The sequence below is a fragment of the Schistocerca nitens genome, chromosome 2 (genome assembly GCF_023898315.1).
Source record: "Schistocerca nitens isolate TAMUIC-IGC-003100 chromosome 2, iqSchNite1.1, whole genome shotgun sequence".
Lineage (NCBI taxonomy): Eukaryota > Metazoa > Arthropoda > Insecta > Orthoptera > Acrididae > Schistocerca > Schistocerca nitens.
In genome coordinates, this window is record NC_064615.1 from 195,805,024 (window position 1) to 195,829,964 (window position 24,941).

At 41.0% G+C, this 24,941-nt stretch overlaps 1 protein-coding gene across 1 annotated transcript in view; it reads right to left on the reverse strand.

Moving 5' to 3' along the window:
* Positions 1-363: 363 nt before the first annotated feature.
* LOC126234918 (uncharacterized) overlaps positions 364-24,941 on the reverse strand; it is a 128,572-nt gene continuing 103,994 nt past the window's right edge. Inside the window, exon 5 of the mRNA XM_049943658.1 lies at positions 364-539. Within this exon, the coding sequence (XP_049799615.1) occupies positions 364-539 (176 nt within the window). The remainder of the gene's footprint in view (positions 540-24,941) is intronic.

Below are 24,941 nucleotides of genomic sequence, written 5' to 3' on the forward strand. Positions count from 1 at the left end.
TTGAAGGTTACTTTTGTATAAATAATTTATAAACACCCTGTATTTTACTCTATTATGACAAAAGTTGGTTTACCTCCTCCTTCCCCCTCACCTATCAGTCGTGATTACTGAAGTTGAGTTGAAACTATCCCTTGGTGCGGAAGAGCGTGATTATTGAACTTGTCTTGGACCTGTATCCATTGGATCGGAACACAGCTTAAACTTCTGTTTAGAAAGTTTTTAAAATGACATTTGACGAGGATTCTTTTAAGAAACAAATGAAATCAACACGAAAAAACTCTTTATTCATCATTTAGCAGAGAGCAAACAGCTAACATAGAACAGATATGCGCGACCATGCAAATCAATGGTGAGACTGTTTTCTTACAACTTCTTGCCCACTACTATCATACACGAACAAGGCAAAATTGTTTCAGACTCTCCAGAATAACCATCCTGTTCCTCTCCTGTTCCATTCGGTTCACACGTGCAATGATACGTGTCGTTAGTAATGTCTTCTAATATGCTGTTCAGTAACGCGTTCAGGGAGATGAGTAATTCTGAAAACAAGAAATTTTTCTCATGAGCCACATCCTTTGTTTAGAAAACAGTGCACAATTTATTGACATCACATGCTCTTTCTTTCAAAACACAAAAAAGTGAGAGTCAAACCCATGCTAAAATCAATATTTCAATTTTTAAAAATAACATATTCTAACTACAAGCAAACATACTACTTAGGGAAAGGCACGATAACAAAAGGAATGTATCAACCAAGTAAATTTTTCATGTATTTATTTCGGATACAATTCTTTCCCAAATAATCAGCGTTAAAATATGAGTTTCAAATAATCTTATTAACTAACTGGTTTGTGCCCACACTCCACACTTACGAAGCTATTTACAGTATCAACAAAATTTAGTTGTATTAAAATATCACTTTCACTTCTTTTCCGTCAGTAACGTTCCAAATTTATTTTTAATGCTAATCTGTATCTGAATTCATTGAACTCTGCAGCTACATTTCTTTTTATGATAAGACAACATCTGGTATCTCCGTCTTCTTCTTCTCTATACAAAATAATTGATGAAGTTACATGAAAAAGAAAAGAGCCTTTTCCATCTCTCATTCTCTCCCACTCTCTCACCCAACTCTCCCGCCCCCCTCTCCTCAATTTCATTTCACTTCTTGCTCCTGACGTTGTCCTTCAACTCACACACCATCACATTACTACACTCTTATGTCCACTCACCATGGTATTCCCCTCCCCCACCCAAAAAAAACCAGCATTATTCCTTCACTACTCTTACACAGTATATAAACATACGGCAACATAATGAAATAGAATTACACACATACAATAGAATATAAAAAAAGTATAGGTCAAAGACGCACTAGTTATGTTGTGAACACTACAAAACACAAGCCACAAAACATATTTAGTAGTATAAAAACAAACAGAAATAGTGGTGCGAGAAAGTCTATGTATCTATATCGGAATCCCGCTCCAGCTACTGCCGGGTCTGGTTGCTGACGAGTCCTCTCCATTTGGCTCGGTCCTCCCACCACTTTTCTTCCTAGACTTGCTGCCAGGTCACACCTCTCCTTTCTACAGATATTTTCACTCCCATTTTCCACTGTGTTCTTGGGCGCCCCCTAGGTCTTTAGCCCATCCATCTTTAGTTCTTTCATAATTTTGGGGAGTCTCTGCCCATGCATCCTCTTAACATGCCCATACCATCTTAATCTCTTTCTTTCAATTTCTTCTCTCATACTTTCTTGTTTCAGGTCCTTTCTAATCTCTACATTCCTTACTCTGTCCATTCTTGTTTTTCCCTTAACTGCTCTGAGAAATTTCATTTCCCCTGCTTGCAGTCTGCTCCAGTCCCTTTCGGTCATTGTCCATGTTTCTCCACCATAGGTGACAATAGGGAAGTAATAATTCTTATACATAAGGAGTTTTGCTCTTTCTGAAACTTCATTTTTCCTAATCAGGTGTTTTATTGTTTGGTAGAAATTTCCTCCCTTCTGTAACCTCGTATTAATTTCGTTATTTATTCTTCCATCCCTAGATATTTCACTCTCTAAATAAGTTTTTTTCTGTTTTTATTCTTTACTGGGGAAAGAAAGACTACCCGTTATGTTTTATTACCTTTCATTATATGTTAACACGGGATTATGCTCTATATTGTGTCAGTGGTGCGAAAAGTGTGCAGTGTAAAACATAAAAAGTGCATAGCGCTGCAGAGCAACTAAAAATTAGGTCACAGCTATCAATGTCTAAACAAGAAAAACATCAGCGGAGTGCTAGCAGACGGTATTTCCCGATGCAGGCGAGAAATCAAGCGAAAATCACCGTGAGTAGAAAACCACATATTGTTAAAGAACTGTTCTTTGATCTTAAAACAAATCAAAATGTAAATAAATTACAGACCACTGATGATGCTTTACGTCAATAAAGCGAAACGCGTCTGGTGAAAAAAAAATACGGATTTTTTGTAGCTGTAACGACAGAACGAAAACACCCTCAACAATTGTAAAGAAACTGCGGACAATATGGCCACACAACTGAAGAGTTTAATATTTGTTGACACATATCTTCCTTTTATTTTATACGGATGGCACACTGAGGGATTATTAAAGAACTTCCATTGTTGTGTAGTAATATATACAGATTCCTTATTTTTTTCATCATGGAAGCGACAACAGCAACCGTTACGAAATTGTCTTCAATGAAAAACAGCCCACAGTTGCACTAAATTGTGTTTATTCTAAACCTTGACCATGGTTTCTGCTATAATAATATAACTTTCTTCAGAAGTCATACACACTAATAAATGAAAAATGTCTTATCCCAGCGGCTGCGTCAAGACCAATAAAATAATTTCAACAGACATCAGTCTGTTTCGAACATAAGTAAAATTACATGTGGCACCGTATCTCCTCACGCCACTACCTCTATTATACTGGGCGCACGGCCTTGACGCAGCCGCTGGGCTAAGACATTTTTCATTATTAGTGTGTATGACTTCTGAAGAAGACTATATTATTATAGCAGAAACCATGGTCAAGGTTTAGAATAAACATAATTTAGTGCAACTGTGGGCTGTTTTTCATTCAAGCCAATATACATATTCCGTTAATTCCATGCTCAAAACTAATGAATCCTGTAATTACCAACGACAGCGGAGTCTACATACTTAGTCATAGAAAACCAGAAAATTCCGAACAAGTACGGAAGACAGTTCTGTCACAGCTGGAAAGAATTGAAAGCAGAATTTTCCTTTTTATTAGAAGCTAAGACACTGTACAGAGTAGTGCGTAACTGTAAGTTCTTTCTGTTCAGTTCACCTCGGAAATGTAAATTCCGTGATACAATTGTTGGAGTTGTGTGCAGGTTTACGCACCACAGCTAAATTCAGCGCGCAAAGCTGGTAGCCTCACGTCGACACATTGTTCTTGCGCCATTCCTGCAGCCATTAAACGATGTCTGAAAAGGGAGTCCTTTAATTTTTAATTATTCGCTTTTGTATATTTGGTATTATCTTGAGTGTAATTTTTAGGTAATATTAATTACGCTAAGAATTATATGAAAATATCGTATGGAGAAGAAAAAAAACTCCCGTAGCAGCCCCTATTAGCCAGCTAGATGAGATTCAAAATAATTTGCCAGGTCTGACCTTGACCATGCAGACTCTGTTGACAACATAGGAGCAGACCAAGACAGAATTACTAGCAAAGATCGAATAGTCGTCCAAAGCCATGATGATATAAAGGTAGAATTACGAAACCAAATTAAAGAGATTTCTTATCGTCAGGAAGATTCTACCCATGCACAAGAGCTAGCTGAATCAGATCTTGCTAGACCGTAAAGAATTTAACAACGAACTAGGAGAAAATAATCTCCGAGCAGTTCGACTGCTATTGCACTGTTGTGAAGCGAGAATGACTCTGTGGTTCACTAAGAAAGATACTCAGATCATCAGAGTTGTTAAAAACAAATTTACCACTTGGCAGAGCAAATAGCAAGCTAAGAGCATGGTAGCTCTGCAAGATTACAGGACAGAAACAGATAGTATCTAACCAGGTCAACTTGTTAAAGAAAGAACAGGAGACTCATGTAAAGATTATTGATAACCAACTAAAATATGTAGATCTTAAGAATAATTACCTGGCATCTCATAAAATTCTTGTTTTATTGATACACAACCGGTCTCACGACCTAAAAACCACTGTCAGTGGAATTCTTAACATCGTGCCTTTCAACAGCTGCGGATGCCCAGAATATAAAATACTTTGTGAATAAAAGGTAGGAGATCCTGTTACTTCAGAAATAAGAGAGTGGCACGAATTGAAAATTAAGTAAAACTTTTGTGAGACAAGACCTGAGTCAAATTAACCAAATCACTGAAACAGGTAGCTCATCCGATAGTTTTGGTACTCACGTGACTAGTCCAAGTGGTAGATTTTTGCTGCAATCTGGATCTAGTTCACAACCCAAGAACATGTAATTACGAACCCTGAAACAATCTATGGAATGGATACCACTGCGATTATAGAGAAAAATATTATCTGCTACCATCAATTTAACGATGGATAAGAAAAGTGTCCATCTAATGGCCCTGAAATGAAGAGCAAACAAGCAAATTTGTCAGTAGTTTTATTAACGGCGGTGCGAATCTTTGGGCAACTGAAGCTGCAGGTAGCTGTGCAACTTACCAAGAATTCGAAAAAGCATTCTTAGTTAATTAGTGGTCACGTGGTAGACAGGAGCACCTCTGCAAAGAGGTCTTCAGTCTTGAGCCATACCGTAAGTGCCAAGGTAGCCTTAAGTGCTACTCCAAACAGTGCATAAACAAAACCAAGTACTGAAACAAAGGGATAACAAGTCACAATGTCTTACACATGCTTAAAGCAAAACTACTCGTCCAGACCAAAGAAAAGTTAATTAATACACCAGATGAGGATCTGGAAGTACACACATGTTTATAGAAAACAGAACACGTTGCACGTCTAGAGATAGATCATTCATATTCAATCCCGTCTCCGGCCATCCTGATTTAGGTTTTCCGTGATTTCCCTAAATCGCTTCAGGCAAATGCCGGGATGGTTCCTTTGAAAGGGCACGGCCGATTTTCTTGCCCATCCTTCCCTCACCCGAGCTTGCGCTCCGTCTCTAATGACCTCGTTGTCGATGGGACGTTAAACACTAATCTCCTCCATTCATATTCACTGGACATGTACATTAGTACGTTCTGCAGGAATGATTAACATTTCAGTCACCTCGGTTCAGCATGTGCCCTATTCATGCTGCATTCACGTGGTTCCGAAGTTCATGTGTTGTGTTTGGCGTTGGGTCACAGCGCAGCACCCATCGTCTCGCAATATCCCACACATTTTTGATTGGCGACAAGTATGGTGATACCTCTCAAATTTGGCAGGTGGCGATGGGAGATTCATCACAGCACAAGATACTAGGGCTGTTTTCTTCCCTTCTCAATACACCACACGGCATAAGCAAGGCGAAATACATTTCACTATATTTTATGAGTGTTACAAGAAATGTCATTGTACATTTCGTTTCTTTGCATACTTGACATTCCATTATAGTTTTGCTGGATAGGCCCTTTCTCTTATGTCCTCACTAAATGTAGGCTAAGTGATTTTTCACTATTACAGTATTTACATTTAGCGACAGAAAAAAGCTGTTAAGAAAGCTACCACTTACTAACCAAATTTTACCGTTATTTTTCATTGTTTACAACACCCTCATCTGTTTTATTTTCAGTAAGATGTTTCAACCTGCGTTTTGAAGCGCTGTCTGGTGAACTTTTAGGCCTAACCTCACTTCATTGTGGCGTAACAATTTCTTCATTTTTACGATGTCCAATAACATGCTTGTGTTGATTGTCGTAACATTTACGACTGCAATTAAACTTCTTCGTTTTTAGGATTTTATTGTGTAAAATGGCTAAAATATGCAGTCACAATAACAAGTTTACGACACGAATGCATACGAAAAGCATAAAAAAAACTCAAGCAATCTGCTTGTATCGAAAGTAAGATCGATTCTCCTGATAGTACAGTCGACAGCTTCTTCAAGGATAATACACAAACGAGCTGCTATGGAAATAGCGGCGCCAAAATCAAAGAACGAGACACTTTAGACAATGTTTTGTGTTTGACAGTAGTGTAAGAGCTAGGCGTTCAGATTTGATATCTGCTTTAGGAAGGCAGTTAAACACGAAAATGATGAGGTACTACAGATGAAGTACGTAATTTTTGTAATTAGGAAGAGAAATAGATATTTATTAAATAAAAAATTGCGTTTTCTGGGCCCTTATGACATCCAGGTGCGCTTAATTATAATTACACTTTAGTAGATGTTTAGTTACATGTATACTTTTCATTGTGTGTAAATATAAGATGTATTTATGCGATGTAACTAGAGTGGCCGTTAAGTAATTAGATATCTCAAGGTCACACCTGCTCCCTGCAGTCCCACGGCGCTATTTGCTGTGATTCGCCCGCTTCATAGCTTTGTTGCCGTATTGTTAACAGGTCAGCTAGTCAGCATAAGATGAATGTTCAACGTTTCTGTGGAATATCATGTGTTCATGGATATTTTCATTCTTCGGTGGAACGGTACACTGACGTCTGTTTGGTAGCGAGCGAAATGCAAGAGCGAGAGGCTACTTATAGTAGTCTTCCGGTCAGAGTGCGTAAAGGATAAAAAGGCATTCGAAACCAATCTGAAACTATCGTATCGAAGGTGCTCAAGATTTTTTACTGATCACGACAACAGTGAAGAAGCCGTGAAAAATAAATTTTGTGCAAGTTCATAAAATGACTGCAAAACCTTGTGGTATATCCGAATCAACTGAATTCCGTATTAACATTGCAGTAACATAGGCAGAATCTTTAGACGTGAGCACGCTGGTTTGATTCTCCAAGGATGGGATGTAAATGAAATCGTAAATTACGGGATTTGGCGATTTTGACAAAAAGTTAGTGTATAGAACTGTACTTCGATACTACAACAGAGGAGAGTAGCCGACGGCTAGAAAAGTACGAGGTAATCTCCTTGAAAAAATTAATTATTCTTGCTCAGTGATCTCCGGTCTTTGTCTTTTTCGCTCACTTGGTTTCTGATTCAGAAAGTGAAATGGTGGACGAAAATTTGCAGTACAGTGCAGAGGCACTGCAGCAGTAAGAACGATGTTTTGTGTAAAATGTGCATACTGCATGCTGAGGACAACAGGCTTGTAGTATACTTCGGTATGACTTGGGTCTCAAAGAACCATACGCAAAAATAAGCTTTTCTCGTCTTCAAAGGAAATATTTGCCTGAAAGTACCTACAGTTACTTTTGTGTAGCGTGCATCGGCGATTTGGGTGATGGGTGGAATGACGAGCTGCAAACAAAAAAAATTGGGGTAGGGAATAATCTTGCTAGTATTAAGGCGAGCCATCGGATCTAAAATACTTTCCCGTTGGAAGTTTCTACAAGGTCCAGCAGGACTCAAACTCATCAGAGGCAACATTTTTCGTTACACAGGCGGAACAGTTTCATACATCTTATGGTACTTCATTTATGGTCTCAGAATACTTTTATGTTTTCATAATAAAATATGTATCACAAGCATCTATAAAGTTTGAGAATGTTCATAAATTATTATCAGTTCAAATATATCAAACGTTCTGTTTTTATCACAGTTTGAAGTAAGAAAATTTTCTTCCACAAAATTTCTTGTAACGCTATTTTTTCTCGTGGGCAACGGCCTTGCCGCAGTGGATACACCGGTTCCTGTGAGATCACCGAAGTTAAGCGCTGTCGGGTGTGGCCGGCACTTGGATGGGTGACCATCCAGGCGCCATGCGCTGTTTCCATTTTTCGGAGTGCACTCAGCCTCGTGATGCCAATTGAGAAGCTACTCGACCGAATAGTAGCGGCTCCGCCCAAAGTGTGAGAAGTGTGCTGGCCACATGCCCCTCCTATCCGCATCCTCAACTGAGGATGACACGGCGGTCGGATGGTCCCGATGGGCCACTGGTGACCTGAAGATGGAGTGCTATATTTTCTCGTGGTACCTGGCAAGAATCTTCCTTTGGAAAGTACATCATCACATTCTAGACTAAAAATAGAAATATCTAATTTATTTCCTGAATTTTACAAACATTTGAAACCATCACTAACTGGAAATGCTTAGAACAGTGAGATGAAATTGAGGTGCCTGGTTTCATGACGGTCGCTACAGCGTGTGTATAATGCAGAGGCAGAGTTAATGTAAAATATTAATCATTTTCCATGCAAGTTCAAAAAAATGGCTCTGAACACTATGGGACTTAACATCTATGGTAATCAGTCCGCTAGAACTTAGAAATACTTAAACTTAACTAACCTAAGGACAGCACACAACCCCCAGCCATCACGAGGCAGAGAAAATCACTGACCCCGCCGGGAATCGAACCCGGGAACCCGGGCGTGGGAAGCGAGAACGCTACCGCACGACCACGAGATGCGGGCATCCATGCAAGTGATTTTGTTTATGGCCAGTATTGTTAGAATAATTTCAACGTTGTGCCAATAAGGTAAATAAACACAAATGTGACAAAAACTTTGAAGGTTTCAGCTGATGATACGGAAAGCAAGAGGGTGTATCTCTATTTATACTAGGTCAATTGCTACACGTGGTGTGCGATGCACTCACTATCTTGGTGGTGGTGACTCCAAACGCTTCAATAGTGTTGTAGCTGCTAAACCACATGGCGAAACTGAAATTAGAAACATGGAATGTATAGGAGATGTGTAGAAGAGATGGGAGCAAGATTTACGAAACTTTGCAAGGACATTATAGGAAAACGACTCTTTATAGGCAAAACAGAGTAGCCATGTAGATGCACACAACAGACTCAATATCCCTGTCTGAGTCCGTGATGTACATCTACAGCTACATGGCTTCTCTGCATATCACACTTTAGGGCTTGGCAATAGGTTCATCGAACCACCTTCACAATAAAGCTCCGTTATTCCACTCTGAAAGTGCAGGGGAAAACCGCACATCTATATCTATCCGTGCGAGCTCCGGTTTCCCTTTTCTTTTTATTGTGTTGATAGTTTCTCCCTATGTAGATCAGCGTTAACAAAATATTTTTGCATTTGGAAGATAAAAGCTGCTAACTGAAATTTCGTGAGAAGACCCCACCGCAACGATAATCGCCTTTATTTTAATGTTGTCCACCCCAAATCCTGTATCATGTCCGTGACACTCTCCATCCTATTTCTCAATAATACAAAATGTGTTGTTCTTCTCTGAACTTTCTCGATGTACTCCTTTAATCCTATCTGGTAAGGATCCCACACCGTGCAGCACTACTCCAAAAGAGGGAAGGACAAGTGTAGCGTAATCAGTCTCTTTAATAGATCTGTTGCATCTTCTAAATAATCTGCCAATAAAACGCAGTCTTTGGTTCGCCTTCAGCACAATAATTTCTATTTGTTCTTTCCAATTTAAGTTGCTCTTAATTGTAATTCCCAGGTATTTAGTTGAATACCTGCCTTTAGATATGATTGATTTATAGTGTAGGCCTAACTGAAGTTTAGCGGATTCCTTTTAGCACTCATGTAGATGACCTCGCATTTTTCGTTATTTAGGGTCAGTTGCCAATTTTTGATATATATATATATATACTCCTGGAAATGGAAAAAAGAACACATTGACACCGGTGTGTCAGACCCACCATACTTGCTCCGGACACTGCGAGAGGGCTGTACAAGCAATGATCACACGCACGGCACAGCGGACACACCAGGAACCGCGGTGTTGACCGTCGAATGGCGCTAGCTGCGCAGCATTTGTGCACCGCCGCCGTCAGTGTCAGCCAGTTTGCCGTGGCATACGGAGCTCCATCGCAGTCTTTAACACTGGTAGCATGCCGCGACAGCGTGGACGGGAAACGTATGTGTAGTTGACGGACTTTGAGCGAGGGCGTATAGTGGGCATGCGGGAGGCCGGGTGGACGTACCGCAGAATTGCTCAACACGTGGGGCGTGAGGTCTCCACAGTACATCGATGTTGTCGCCAGTGGTCGGCGGAAGGTGCACGTGCCCGTCGACCTGGGACCGGACCGCAGCGACGCACGGATGCACGCCAAGACCGTAGGATCCTACGCAGTGCCGTAGGGGACCGCACCACCACTTCCCAGCAAATTAGGGACACTGTTGCTCCTGGGGTATCGGCGAGGACTATTCGCAACCGTCTCCATGAAGCTGGGCTACGGTCCCGCACACCGTTAGGCCGTCTTCCGCTCACGCCCCAACATCGTGCAGCCCGCCTCCAGTGGTGTCGCGACAGGCGTGAATGGAGGGACGAATGGAGACGTGTCGTCCTCAGCGATGAGAGTCGCTTCTGCCTTGGTGCCAATGATGGTCGTATGCGTGTTTGGCGCCGTGCAGGTGAGCGCCACAATCAGGACTGCATACGACCGAGGCACACAGGGCCAACACCCGGCATCATGGTGTGGGGAGCGATCTCCTACACTGGCCGTACACCACTGGTGATCGTCGAGGGGACACTGAATAGTGCACGGTACATCCAAACCGTCATCGAACCCATCGTTCTACCATTCCTAGACCGGCAAGGGAACTTGCTGTTCCAACAGGACAATGCACGTCCGCATGTATCCCGTGCCACCCAACGTGCTCTAGAAGGTGTAAGTCAACTACCCTGGCCAGCAAGATCTCCGGATGTGTCCCCCATTGAGCATGTTTGGGACTGGATGAAGCGTCGTCTCACGCGGTCTGCACGTCCAGCACGAGCGCTGGTCCAACTGAGGCGCCAGGTGGAAATGGCATGGCAAGCCGTTCCAGAGGACTACATCCAGCATCTCTACGATCGTCTCCATTGGAGAATAGCAGCCTGCATTGCTGCGAAAGGTGGATATACACTGTACTAGTGCCGACATTGTGCATGCTCTGTTGCCTGTGTCTATGTGCCTGTGGTTCTGTCAGTGTGATCATGTGATGTATCTGACCCCAGGAATGTGTCAATAAAGTTTCCCCTTCCTGGGACAATGAATTCACTGTGTTCTTATTTCAATTTCCAGGAGTATATATATACATACTATGAAATGTGACCTCTCTGACAGGAAATCACGAATCTATTGCATTAACTGAGACGATATTCCACAAACATGCAATTTAATTACAAGCCGCTTTTGAGGTACAGTTTCGAAGCCTTCTGGAAATCTAGAAATATGGAATCAATTTGAAAGCATTTGTCGGTAGCACTCAGCACTTCGTGTTAGTAAAGAGCTAGTTCTGTTTCACAAGAAAGTTGTCTTCTAAATCCGTGTTGACTATGTGTCAATAGACCGTTCTCTTTTTCTGGTACCTTTAGTAGACCATACACGACAGCATTACCTGCAAACGACCTAAGATGGCTGCTCAGATTGTCTGCTAAATCGTTTACTTAGATGAGGAACAACCGAGGGACTATAACACCCCCTTGGGGAAGTCCAGAAATCACTTCAGTTTTACTTGGCGGCCTTCCGTCAGTTACTATGAAATGTGACCTCTCTGACAGGAAATCACGAATCTATTGCATTAACTGAGACGATATTCCACAAGCATGCAATTTAATTACAAGCCGCTTGTGAGGTACAGTGTCGAAGCCTTCTGTAAATCTAGAAATATGGAATCAATTTGAAAGCATTTGTCGGTAGCACTCAATACTTTGTGTTAGTAAAGAGCTAGTTCTGTTTCACAAGAACGTTGTCTTCTAAATCCGTGTTGACTATGTGTCAATAGACCGTTCTCTTTGAGGCAGTTCATAACGTTCGAACACAATATATGTTCCAAAATCGTAAAGCATATCGACGTTAATGATATGGGTCTGTAATTCAGCGGGTTGCTAATATAGTCTTTCTTGAATATTGCCGTGAACTGTGCAATTTTCCAGTCTTTGGGTACAGATCTTTCGACGAGCGAGTGGTTGTATTTAGTTGTGTTGTAGCGGTAGTGGTTAGTAACTCTGTTTTAGCAGCACTATCGTCGATAGCGTGTCCATTGCTATCGCGCAGAAAAGGCTTTGATTACGTCTTGCCGCTAGCAAACTTTAGATACGAACAGAATCTCCTTGGATTTTCTGTCAGGTTTCGAGACAAAGTTTCTTTGTGGCAACTATTATCACCATCTCCCATTTATGACCGCGCTAAAGTTCGAGCTTCTGTAAAATATCGCCAATAGGTTTTGAACGTCATAGATTATTCTTATGCCTGTCAATTACTTTAGCTCTGTGCAGGGTTCTGCGTGTTGTCGAAGGAAGAATTTGCATGTTGTTTACTCGTCACTTTACGTGCAAGCAATATGCGTATATACAGAGGTGGTTTTGTGAAATATTTTCATGGTAAGTGATTAAATGTGGGCGTACACTCACATTGCCACAAATATGATACTGACATGAAATACGCCCTGGCTGAAATAACGAATAAATAGAATTGATATTAAAACGTTATAAGCAACAGACTACACCATGGCCGGCCGGTGTGGCCGTGCGGCTCTAAGCGCTTCAGTCTGGAACCGCGTGCCCGCTACGGTCGCAGATTCGAATCCTGCCTCGGGCATGGCTGTGTGTGATGTCATTAGGTTAGTTAGGTTTAAGTAGTTCTAAGTTCTAGGGGACTGCTGACCACAGATGTTAAGTCCCATAGTGCTCAGAGCCATTTGCACCATTTTGAACTACACCATGTACGAGGGCAGTTCAATAAGTAATGCAACACATTTTTTTTCTGAAACAGGGGTTGTTTTATTCAGCATTGAAATACACCAGGTTATTCCCCAATCTTTTAGCTACACAACACTATTTTTCAACGTGATCTCCATTCAATGCTACGGCCTTACGCCACCTTGAAATGAGGGCCTGTATGCCTGCACGGTACCATTCCACTGGTCGATGTCGGAGCCAACGTCGTACTGCATCAATAACTTCTTCAGCATCCGCGTAGTGCGTCCCACGGATTGCGTCCTTATTGGGCCAAACATATGGAAATCCGACGGTGCAAGATCGGGGCTGTAGGGTGCATGAGGAAGAACAGTCCACTGAAGTTTTGTGAGCTCCTCTCGGGTGCGAAGACTTGTGTGAGGTCTTGCGTTGTCATGAAGAAGGAGAAGTTCGTTCTGATTTTTGTGCCTACGAACACGCTGAAGTCGTTTCTTCAATTTCTGAAGAGTAGCACAATAAACTTCAGAGTTGATCGTTTGACCATGGGGAAGGACATCGAACAGAATAACCCCTTCAGCGTCCCAGAAGACTGTAACCATGACTTTACCGGCTGAGGGTATGGCTCTAAACTTTTTCTTGGTAGGGGAGTGGGTGTGGCGCCACTCCATTGATTGCCGTTTTGTTTCAGGTTCGAAGTGATGAACCCATGTTTCATCGCCTGTAACAATCTTTGACAAGAAATTGTCACCCTCAGCCACATGACGAGCAAGCAATTCCGCACAGATGGTTCTCCTTTGCTCTTTATGGTGTTCGGTTAGACAACGAGGGACCCAGCGGGAACAAACCTTTGAATATCCCAACTGGTGAACAATTGTGACAGCACTACCAACAGAGATGTCAAGTTGAGCACTGAGTTGTTTGATGGTGATCCATCGATCATCTCGAACGAGTGTGTTCGCACGCTCCGCCATTGCAGGAGTCACAGCTGTGCACGGCCGGCCCGCACGCGGGAGATCAGACAGTCTTGCTTGACCTTGCGGCGATGATGACACACGCTTTGCCCAACGACTCACCGTGCTTTTGTCCACTGCCAGATCACCGTAGACATTCTGCAAGCACCTATGAATATCTGAGATGCCCTGGTTTTCTGCCAAAAGAAACTCGATCACTGCCCATTGTTTGCAACGCACATCCGTTACAGACGCCATTTTAACAACTCCGTACAGCGCTGCCACCTGTCGGAAGTCAATGAAACTATACGAGACGAAGCGGGAATGTTTGAAAATATTCCACAAGAAATTTCCGGTTTTTTCAACCAAAATTGACCGAGAAAAAAAATGTGTTGCATTACTTATTGAACTGCCCTCGTATATACTTGATAGCAAAACATATTGGGCCAGTAAACAAGCAATATGAATAAGCTCAAATGTGCCTTCTAGATTAATTTTGCGCACCTCTGCAACTAATTCTTATTGTAAAGCTAATGAAAAATAATAATGAATTAAGGATGGGTCCGTTTTTTGCAAGTACAGAAATTATAGTTTTGTTTTATCACACAAACAAGATTCCCCACAGTTGTGGCTTACTCAGTGTTTTTTTTTTATTATTTTCCTGAAATACGTACATACAGGGTTATTTTTAAGTTAAGGAATGTGATAAATGAGATTTTGTTGTCAGTCACAATGTATGTACGCTTTACCTCTTATTTTACCTTGTGAGTGTCCTGTGGCTACCAACTAAAATGAGCCACAGTTGGTGCACCATGTCATTTGCAAACATGAGGGATGTTAGAAAATCGTGTGCGCTTAATTTTTTGTTTATTATCCAAACTTTAAAATGTATCTTCTGACAAATGTATGTTCTGATAAAATTCGTGATATATTCCAGTTTTTGGCTTTAGCATAAAAGTATTTTGCTTGTCCTTAGCTGCGTCAAGTTTTTTTTTGTCAAATGTGTTTTTGTGTAGTTGGGCTGAACCTGTGGGCATCGATAAAAGTTTTGTGAAGCTTAGGTATAGCGAACAATTTCGGGTGGCTTTTTGTTCACGGATTACGTCTCGTATTTCGAATGTGTTTACTCACATTTTCCCCTGCTCGTTTGGAAATACTGCGTTCTGTTATGTTGCTGTGGATGGACACACATTTCACTGCATCAATTTACGTCTCTGATGTGCTTCCGACTGTCGTTTGTTTACTGTTTTGCTTTGTTTTGACGTCCACAAACGTTGAATCTGTTCCGCTTGTTCCTCCTATTCTCTGTGTGTGTGTGTTTTATTGTGTGATGCCCGATAATTCGTTTAGAATAAAACAAACACGCACTGTATTGATCTGTATTGAAACCAAACACCTATAGCCGTTGTAATTAAGTAAAGCTGTCGTGTCTGACCGAGACTCGCTCATAAAAAACGTTCGTCACTGGTGGCTACGCATAAAGAGTCGAGAAATATCGACGTTTTCACCAATATCAGTAACAAATCTAAGCTTGAAAATTTTTGTGCTCTATCTGGAATTCTGTCAAGGTCCTTATTTCACTATTAACAAACCACGAAAAACTTTTTCAAATGACAAAGATTGCACGTGTTTAAATCGAAATGCCATGATTCGAACCCAGCACGTAATCAGATTGTTAGCTAGTAACATCAGGTGTTAGAGCTCGAATTCCTTCACCAGCCGCGAGGTGTTTGAATCTGAAATGAGAATACAATTTCTTTGCCTGACCGGGAATCGAACACGGCACCTTACGCCGTCGTTTCTATCCACGAAAGAAATAACGGCACCTATTGTTATAGTTGACAACACCCGAAGAGACATTAAAAATGAAAATTGTTTATCAAATTCAAATGGCTCTAAGCACTATGGGACTTAACATCTGAGGTCATCAGTCCCCTAGGCCTAGAACTACTTAAACCTAACCACGCTAAGGACATCACACACATCCATGCCCGAGGCAGGATTCGAACCTGCGACCGAAACAGCGCGGTTCCAGACTAATTATTTATCACTAGAAGTTCGGTATGCAAATGGTAGGGCTTGAAATGAAACGACAGATAGTTTAGTGCTGAACCAGTATTCGAACTCACATATGTACAGTCATACTCAGAAGTATCCGAACGACCTGAATTGCATTTCGCCTGATTCGCATGCAACCGGCATAACGTAGCTGTCTAGCAGGTCCTCTAATCGCCCCATGGTACAGTCGTTTGACTATTGAAAATGGTTCCAACAAGACACCACTAGAAAACACTGCTCTGTATCGCAGTAACTCAAGATGCAAAGTAATACTACGATGCTACAAATATCAGGGAACACCTTATCACAAATAAAGACTGGCCTTAAGGCTTGTAATCTCACATTTAATACAATAAATGACATACCTGAAATGTTAGCACTGTCATTATTACGTCAGGTAGGTAATGCACGTGAAATACTTTCCTACATTATAGAAGCGAATATTAAATTTGAAATAATACTGCGAAAATTTTGTACATGGATAGCTTAGAATGAAAATCTTTCTGTTTATTTCAAATGAAAACAATTGATTTTCTAAACCATTGTCTGTCATGCACAACTTGAAACAGGTCATGTCGACCAAATCATGTGGAAGAACGGACAGCGACGTATATCGGAAGGCAGTAATATCTCTTGCCTTTTGGTTTGGCAGTACTCGATAGACATTTCTAGGCGCAAGTAAATGAAGAAAGGCAGCGCGTTATTGTTATCAAGTAACGTCTTCATCAATTACTTTAGTTTTAATGTAATCTACGAGAAACTGCTGCTGTTTGATATTAACATGAAAAGGATTCCGTAGATAGGGAAAGAACCTGTTCTTGGGAAACTACTTCTATATTGACCAAAAGGCATTAAATGATCTTCAAGCACGTGTGTTCCAGCAGCGGTATGAATGAAATGATAGTAATAATGACGGTAATAATCGAATTATCCGGTAACTTCACAGTGGATTTTCTCGAACTAAGAAATTTGCTCAATTTGTGAAAATTCAAAATGGCTTTACTTCGAGCCTATGATGCCTAGAAGAGTCTTTACATCCTGCTGACATGAGAATAGCATAATCTCCACGTCAGAAGCTTGCTTCTACTTAACCATTTAATAGACTCGCATTTTTTCCACCGTGACTAATTTTGTAAGCTAAGGAACATCATCCGTTTCAGCACACTCTTGAGGCTGGGAAATGTGTCCACAATGGTCTGGTGGAACGAATTATCACAGGTGCACTGTGTGCGTTCAGGAATTTACTTTTAAGAGGCAGAAACAGATTTACTTTACCTCTGGTAACCTCAAGAGACAGACGTTACAGTCCCTAATCCGCATTAAACATCACGTTCCTTCATTACCAACTGGGCAGAGCCGGTTTACGTTGGGAAATGACAGCGGAAGTCATGGCAAACCGAAATACAGTCGCCAGTAAACTTACTTACATTAGAAAATTTTATTTTATTTGATGAACCGATAGCCATTTAAAGGAACAGGTCTCTTATTTTACTTGAACTTGATTGAACAAGAGACGTTGAGAAATTTGGTGCTGGACTGTGATTCGAATTCGTATCTCCTCTTTCGAGGATCTGAATCTCTCAGAACAGTATAGTTCAATCATTTCGTTCCTTTTCCCAAGACTGCAATCTTCTCTAGGTCTCCTCCAAAGGATCCAGTACAAAAATATTCATAATTTCATTTCAAGCCCTATCAAGTGCACACCCACCTGCTAGTGAAAATTAACGTGCATTTTTAATGTTTGTTGATGTGTTGCTAACAATCGCAATACGTGTCGTTATTTCTGGTCAACCACGCACACATCTTACTGTTGGTGAGTAAGCAACTGATACTTAAGCTATATTCGTGGATGCACGGTAGGTGTGCAGTTCGACTGTCGCTTAGGCACAAAAGTTTGTATCCTTATTTTAGATTCAAACACCTAGCAGCTAGTAAGAAAAACTGATTCGTAACATTTGATTTTTCTTAGTTAGCAAGTAGAATACGTGTTGGGTTCGTATCTCCATCACAGAACTTCACATCATGCACTTCATCTTTAATTGCATGCACACTTTGTTACTTCAGAATGGAGGAATATATCAGACATCTTTTGTGGTTAGCTAACAGGGACGAAAGGATCTTGATAGGAGCCCTGGTTTATTACATAAATTATCGTCTTTTATTTTCAAGTTTAGATTTGGTTACTGGTATTGGCAAAAATTTCGGTAATTCATGACTCTTCATGGCTAGTCATCAATATGATGTGATTACATTAGATTAGATTAATTCTTATTGCATAGATCATGAATACAACATTTTGTAATGATGTGGAACGTGTCATTTTAAATGAAAGATTTCTTTACATACCATGAGTCAATTTCTTTACAACAATTTTTTAAACACTCTCTCTCTCATTCTTTTTCATTTCCCCCCCTATCCCCCCTCTCCCCCCTCTCCCCCTCTCCCCCTCTCCACTCTTCCCCCCTCTCCCCCTCTCCCCCTCTCTCCCTCCCTCTCTCCCCCTTTCTCCCCCTCTCCCTCCCTCCCTCTCCCCCTCTCCCTCCCTCTCTCTCCCTCCCTCTCCCCCTCTCCCCCTCTCTCTCCATCTCTCCTCCTCTCTCCCTCTCCCTCTCCCTCCCTCTCCCTCCCTCTCTCTCCCTCTCTCTCCCTCTCTCTCTCTCTCTCTCTCTCTCTCTCTCTCTCTCCCTCTCTCTCCCTCTCTCTCTTTCTCTCTCTGTCTCTCTGCCACACACACACACACACACACACATATACATTCTTTTCTTTATTTTTATTTGTTTGTTGTGCGCGACTATCAGTGAGGCACGAAAACGCCTGTGAATGAGTTTCTTAGTTTTGAGTACACTTACGAAAGAAATATAAAAACAACAATGAGAGTTACTGATTTATGATGCTTAGTTTGCAGTCAATTCTGAGTATTTTTAGTAACTACGCTCCAGTCCCTAAACCTAGTTACAGAAATGCAAATTAGACGCATTACGTATTCCAGGCAGTAGGAGCTGCGTCTTGGAGACACCAGCTATGGTCACTTCCCAGCCCGCTGTAGGATCACATCGGTTCGTCTTCCTCCTGCTGGTACTGTAACTGAGATTTGGCAACAAGGCAACGTATGTTTGGCAACTCTGTGATCGACGAGTTACTTCCTGGTGTGCACGGAATTAAGCTTCAAAGTTCACTTGATTTGCCCTGTCATTTCCATTGAATAATCTCAGTTATTATCGCTTGAGGTGTAACAAAAGATTGTAAACTTACGATTTTCAGCCCAGGAAAGTCGTTGAGGGTGGAAATCGCAACTAATCTCGTCGTTTAAATAGCTGTTTATGAGTTCTAGCCACTATTGGCCTCGTAAGAGGAAGCAAAGATTCATACCTCTTCGCCAGCTCTGTGGTAACGTGCTGACCTGTGAAAAGGCATCTGTTGTGGTTCGCGTTCCAGTCTCACTGGCTTCAACGTTTTTACCCTTTCTGTGAAAGAGCTACAAGCAGTCAGATCAAACATCCATAAGGAAATTGCAAGAAAATACTTTTGACTCATAGTGCAATGGTGAAAAACTTACAATGCTGCACAACAGGTAACGTCTCTTTCCACTGCTGACAAGCAAAGTTTGGGTTTCTAGAAATACGTAACTATATTTATGAAATGCCACATTTGCATACCTCTTGAGTATGACACAGCATACCAATTAAACACAGACCTAATCAAAATCTAAGTGAGTAGTATTTTACTAATTCGTGTCGATAGAGGCATGCTTGTGTACAGATACTCAGTTTTACTAAAACAGACTTTCGTCGTAAGATTATTGTGGGTAATTTTATTTCATTGCTTATAATACAGTGCACAATTTTCGTAAGGTTTCCTTTAGTGTTGTTGAAACAATAGTAAACATGAGAGCGAAATTAATCATCAACGATATATGCGAATTCTCTGATGTTATCTATAACAGTCTGACGATGCACATGCAGTTTATCGATTACATGCAGGTAGAAAACTTGGTCTGAGTTAAAGCTGTCAAACAATGTTTGAAGAAGAATAAAATGCCACTACCACACGACAGCTAATGTAGAAAACACTTTTCCGACGTATTTGGGCACGATGCGCTCTCCCCATACATAATACAAAAGCTTCGAGATGCATCTGCTGCCTGGCTGTCTATTAAACCTGAAAAGAACAAAATGTGACAGAAGTTAGCCCTTTTTCCACATGTGACTATTTTGGGTTGAGAAGTGAAGGGAATTATGTTCAAAGTTCCATTAGATTGGTAACTTCAGCAGACAGCAGAATTACGTTTTAAAAAAATTTAGCAGTAAATGTATTCGAACTGGCGACATCTTATCTATGGTGCACGACACTTACCATTACGCTACTACCTGACACATAGTTACAACAGCTCCAGAGATGAACAACAATTCCTCCAGAACTTCTGCATACCACAGCGCTGCGAGATAATGCAAATGGCCGGGTCTAGACTTCTGAGAGAAACAGTTACAGCTTTTCTGTTGCGCTGCATGACGTGTTTTACAAACAGATAGCGCAATAGAATAGCTCAAGTGGGAAGGAACACTTCCTATTTAAGTTTCTGCATCCTACACTGTTGGCAGTTCTGTGTAGGTGGCAGTTACGTGATTTTATTTCGGTGACTACAAAATAGAGTCGAATGTATTCACTGGGTAGCCGAGGCAGCTAGTTCAAGGTACATGAATTTACTGAACATGCTGCAATTTACTACAGGGAGCCTGTGTGTCAGAATTCTCATTCAGTGTGGCGCAACAGCGTTACGATAGAAAAATGAGTCACAGAAAAGAGGGTTTGGTGGTCTGTTGGACTGATGGTAATTTGTTTACCTATGGTCTGGGTTCGATTCCCACTTCTGTCAATGATTTTAGATAGGGAGAGAAAGATTCCATTCTCTTCTGACTACACCAAGTGAAGAAGATATAATGGCAGTGTGGTCTGAAATTCACATTAAAGATGATATTCCTTCTCTGCCAAGTAGACGTTAGGTTGAACCACAATAAAGTCTGGAGTGGCGACATGTAGAAACTCTATCACCAGTAACCTTTCTTATACTACTTCTTTATTTCTAGTGACGAAACAAACGCTATGTAGGGTCACAGGACATTTATTCCATCTTTTATCTAAACTTCTGTATGTCGATAAAATTGGTTCTGAACTGAGAATGCAACTCAGACCGCCCTTAATGCGGAATTTGATCCCTTCGTGACAATACAGCTCGGCTACAATTTGTTGTTTGTTCAAAACTGCAGATTCCTCAACATCTCCACATACTACGCATGAATGGGTTCGAATCCTAGCCCGGCACTAAAGCTTTCATTATGTATTATCAAGCTCTAGCATGAGAACACCTATCTGCTGGTGGATAATAATTTTGATTTTTAATGTTTTTTCATTCGTTGTCACCACTAACGATATCTGACGTTTTTGACTCCCAGTGGGACACAGAACTATCTGCGAGATCACTGTAAGTTCAAGATGTTATTCCGAGTTGCTGGTGGAGAAAAATTCGGTAGCTGACGTCTCTTTGTGTGTAGTCAACAACGATATGTGCGGGGCTCTATTCCCAGTGAGCACTGAACTCATCGACATATTATTTCTAGTTCAAACATGCTCACATGTCGCTGCTGGTGCAACAAACCCATATTTAACGTTCGTTTTCTCTAGAACATAACAGCGATACGTGCCGGGTTGCAGTCCTGGGAAGGCGAAATGCAGTTCAGGTCGTTCGGATACTTTTGAGCACGACTGTACCTTTCATGGGGACCTAGAAGAGCTCGCCATCCTGGGCAAAACAATGAAATGATCGAACTATATCATTCCGTGTGCGTCAGATACCACGAAAGAGGAGATCCGATTTCGAATCCCAGTCCAGCAATAAATTTTTCAGCACCTAAAGTTCATATGAAATAAGAGCCCTGTGACCGTAAATAACATTGGCTCATTAAATAAAACAAAAAGTTTCTAGTGAAAGGAATCTCACTAGCGACAGAGTTTCTGTTTGCTACGACTTGCGTTGTGGCCCATTCTAAACCACCTCTGGCCCATTTGGTAGCGAAGGGATATAATGTTTATAAAGCGGATTCTGAACTATAAAGCAACCTAACATTCTTCGTTTGAGATTGCTAGAGGTGAAGGAGATCTGTTTGTGTGTGTTTAAAATAAATTCCGGAAGTGGGAATCGAACATATACGTCAAAACTAATAAGGTGAGATCAATCCACCAGACCAATGAAGCGCAGATTTGCTGTATTCATGACTGTGTCATAAGCTATGATGCGCTTAGCTTACAAATTAGACAGGGTGAAAAAATTCAGTTCTCTATTAACTGCTTTGTTGTCAGCAGACTTTTGACACGGAAGTATCCTAGTCTCTTGCCAGTGGGATATAAAGATGTTTTTAGCCATCATAACCTCGATTGGAAGCCATTTTGAAATTTTCACTGTTTCAAAAAATTTCTTAGATAGAGATATATCAATCAAGAGTGTAAAGTTACCAAATACTTCGATTATTACTGCCATTATCGCTATTAACTTCTTCATTCTGCTGCTACCTGTATGCTTGAGGGAAACATTTAATGCCTCTTGGTCATTTTCAGAAGCAGTGGCCCCAGTACAGGAAAATATTTAGTTCGCAGCAAATGGTTACGGCGTTCTGTGGCAACTGGATAGTCCTTTTTCTAGTCACTGCCACTACGAAATGCTGGAGAACGTGATCATTCTTTCTGTTCGTCAAAGATTTGAGAGAGGCAGAATAATCTTCCACATGACCGTTCTCCTGTCGATACAGCGAGCTGTGTAAAACACTTGTTTCAAATGAACGGAGACATTGAGCTACTGGACTGTCCTTCCAAAGGTTCATTTGAAACGAGTGTTGGACTGGCCCCCACAAAGGTGCTGATCTCAATGCCATAGTGCACTTACAGGCAGAGATGGACAAAATTATTAGGTGTGCAAGACCAGCATCGAGAACCATGACAGCTGTTCATGACTCATGGGAAGAGTTGTAGTATAACTGATTCATCCGAAAACTAGATGTGTCTATTCCCTGGCAGCTAAATGCAGTTGTAGAGGAAGACGGAAACTGGTCACGGTACTGAATTACTGTGTTGTTAGGGGGAAATTATTTATGACAAATGAACGCTTTGTTCTCCCTCGAAGAGGAAGAAAATGGAACAGATTATACATAAAACCTAAGCTATTTCATTCTTTTCAGTCGTTCAATAGACTAATGATTTTAAACTATTTTACGACATTTGATGTAAAAAGACTGAGACAAACATGGAAGTATCGTTTTTCACGTGGCACATGAAGGTATCAAAGGTATTTAGTTCTTTTACGCGCGAGAAAATGCATGATATTAGTTTGTGTTCTCTTTATTTACATGCAGGCAGGACACCAATGCCGACGAAAGCGCGAAAGAGATATCATTTTCTTTTAATGCTAAGCAGAAATCACAGTATGTAAAGTGAAAAAGTGGCTCAGGACCGGCGGTGTACATCTACATCTACAAAGATACTCTGTAGATCACATTTAAGCGCCTCGCAGAGGGTTCATCGAACCACCTTCACCATTCTCAATTATTCCAATCTCGTATAGCGCGCGGAAAGAACGAACACCTATATCTTTCCATCCGAACTCAGATTTCCCTTATTTTATCGTGGTGATCGTTCCCTACGTAGGTCGGCGTCAACAAAATATTTTCGCATTCGGAAGAGAAAGTTGGTAATTGGAATTTCGTGACAATATTCCGTCGCAACGAAAAAGCCTTTCTTTTAATGATGTCCAGCCCAAATCCTGTATCATTTCACTTTTTTGAAATGCTCCGTCAGTCCTATGTGGTAAGGATCCCACACCGCGCAGCAGTATTCTAAAAGAGGACGGACAAGCGTAGTGTAGGCAGTCTCCTTAGTAGATCTCTTACATTTTCTAAGTGTCCTGCCAATAAAACGCTGTCTTTGGTTAGCCTTCCCCACAACATTTTCTATGTGTTCCTTCCAATTTAAGTTGTTCGTAATTGTAATACCTAGGTATTTAGTTGAATTTACTGCTTTTAGATTAGACTGATTCATCATGTAATCGAAGTTTAACGGATTCCTTTTAGCACTCATGTGGATGACCTCACACTTTTCGTTATTTAGGGTCAACTGCCAATTTTCGCACCATTCAGATATCTGTTCTAAATCGTTTTGCGGTTTGTTTTGAGCTCCTGATGACTTTATTAGTCGATAAAACACAGCGTCATCTGCAAACAACCTAAGACGGCTGCTCAGATTGCCTCCCAAATCGTTTATATAGATAAGGAACAGCAAAGGGCCTATAACACTACCTTGGGGAATGCCAGAAATCACTTCTGGTTTACTGTATGACTTTCCGTCAATTACTACGAACTGTGACCTCTCTGACAGAAATCACAAATCCAGTACCATAACTGAGACGATATTCTATAAGCACACAATTTCTCTACAAGCCGCTTCTGTGGTGCAATGTCAAAAGCCTTCTGTAAATGCAAAAAATACGGAAACGATCTGAAATCCCTTGTCAATAGCAGTCAACACTTCATGTGAATAAAGAGCTAGTTGTATTTCGCAAGAACGATTTTTTCTAAACCCATGTTGACTGTGTGTCAATAGACCGTTTTCTTCGAGGTAATTGACAATTTTCGAACAAAATATATGTTCCAGAATCCTGCTCCATATCGACGTTAATGATATGCGCCTGTAATTAAGTGGATTACTCCTACTACCTTTCTTGAATATTGGTGCGACCTGTGCAATTTTCCAGTCTTTGGGTACGGATCTTCTGTCGACTTGCTTTTATTAAGTGATTTAAGTTGCTTCAATACTCCGAGGATATTTACTTCTACGTTACTCATGTTGGCAGCTGTTATTGATTCAAATTCTGAAATTTTACTTCTTCTTTTGAGAAGGCGTTTCGGAAGGATGTGTTTAGCAGCTCTGCTTTGGTAGCACTGTCTTCGATGCATCAGTGTTCTGACCCGTTTTGTGTACCAAGGAGGATAAGCTCCGTCGTTTGTTAATTCACTTGGTATAACTCTCTCAATTGCTGTCGATACTACTTCTCTGAATTCAAGCCACATCTGGTCTATACTTATATTATTAATTTTGAAAGTGTGGAGATTGTGTCTCAGGAAGGCGTCAAATGAATTTTTATCTGATTTTTTGAATAGGTATATTTTTCGTTTATTTTTGAAGAATTTTG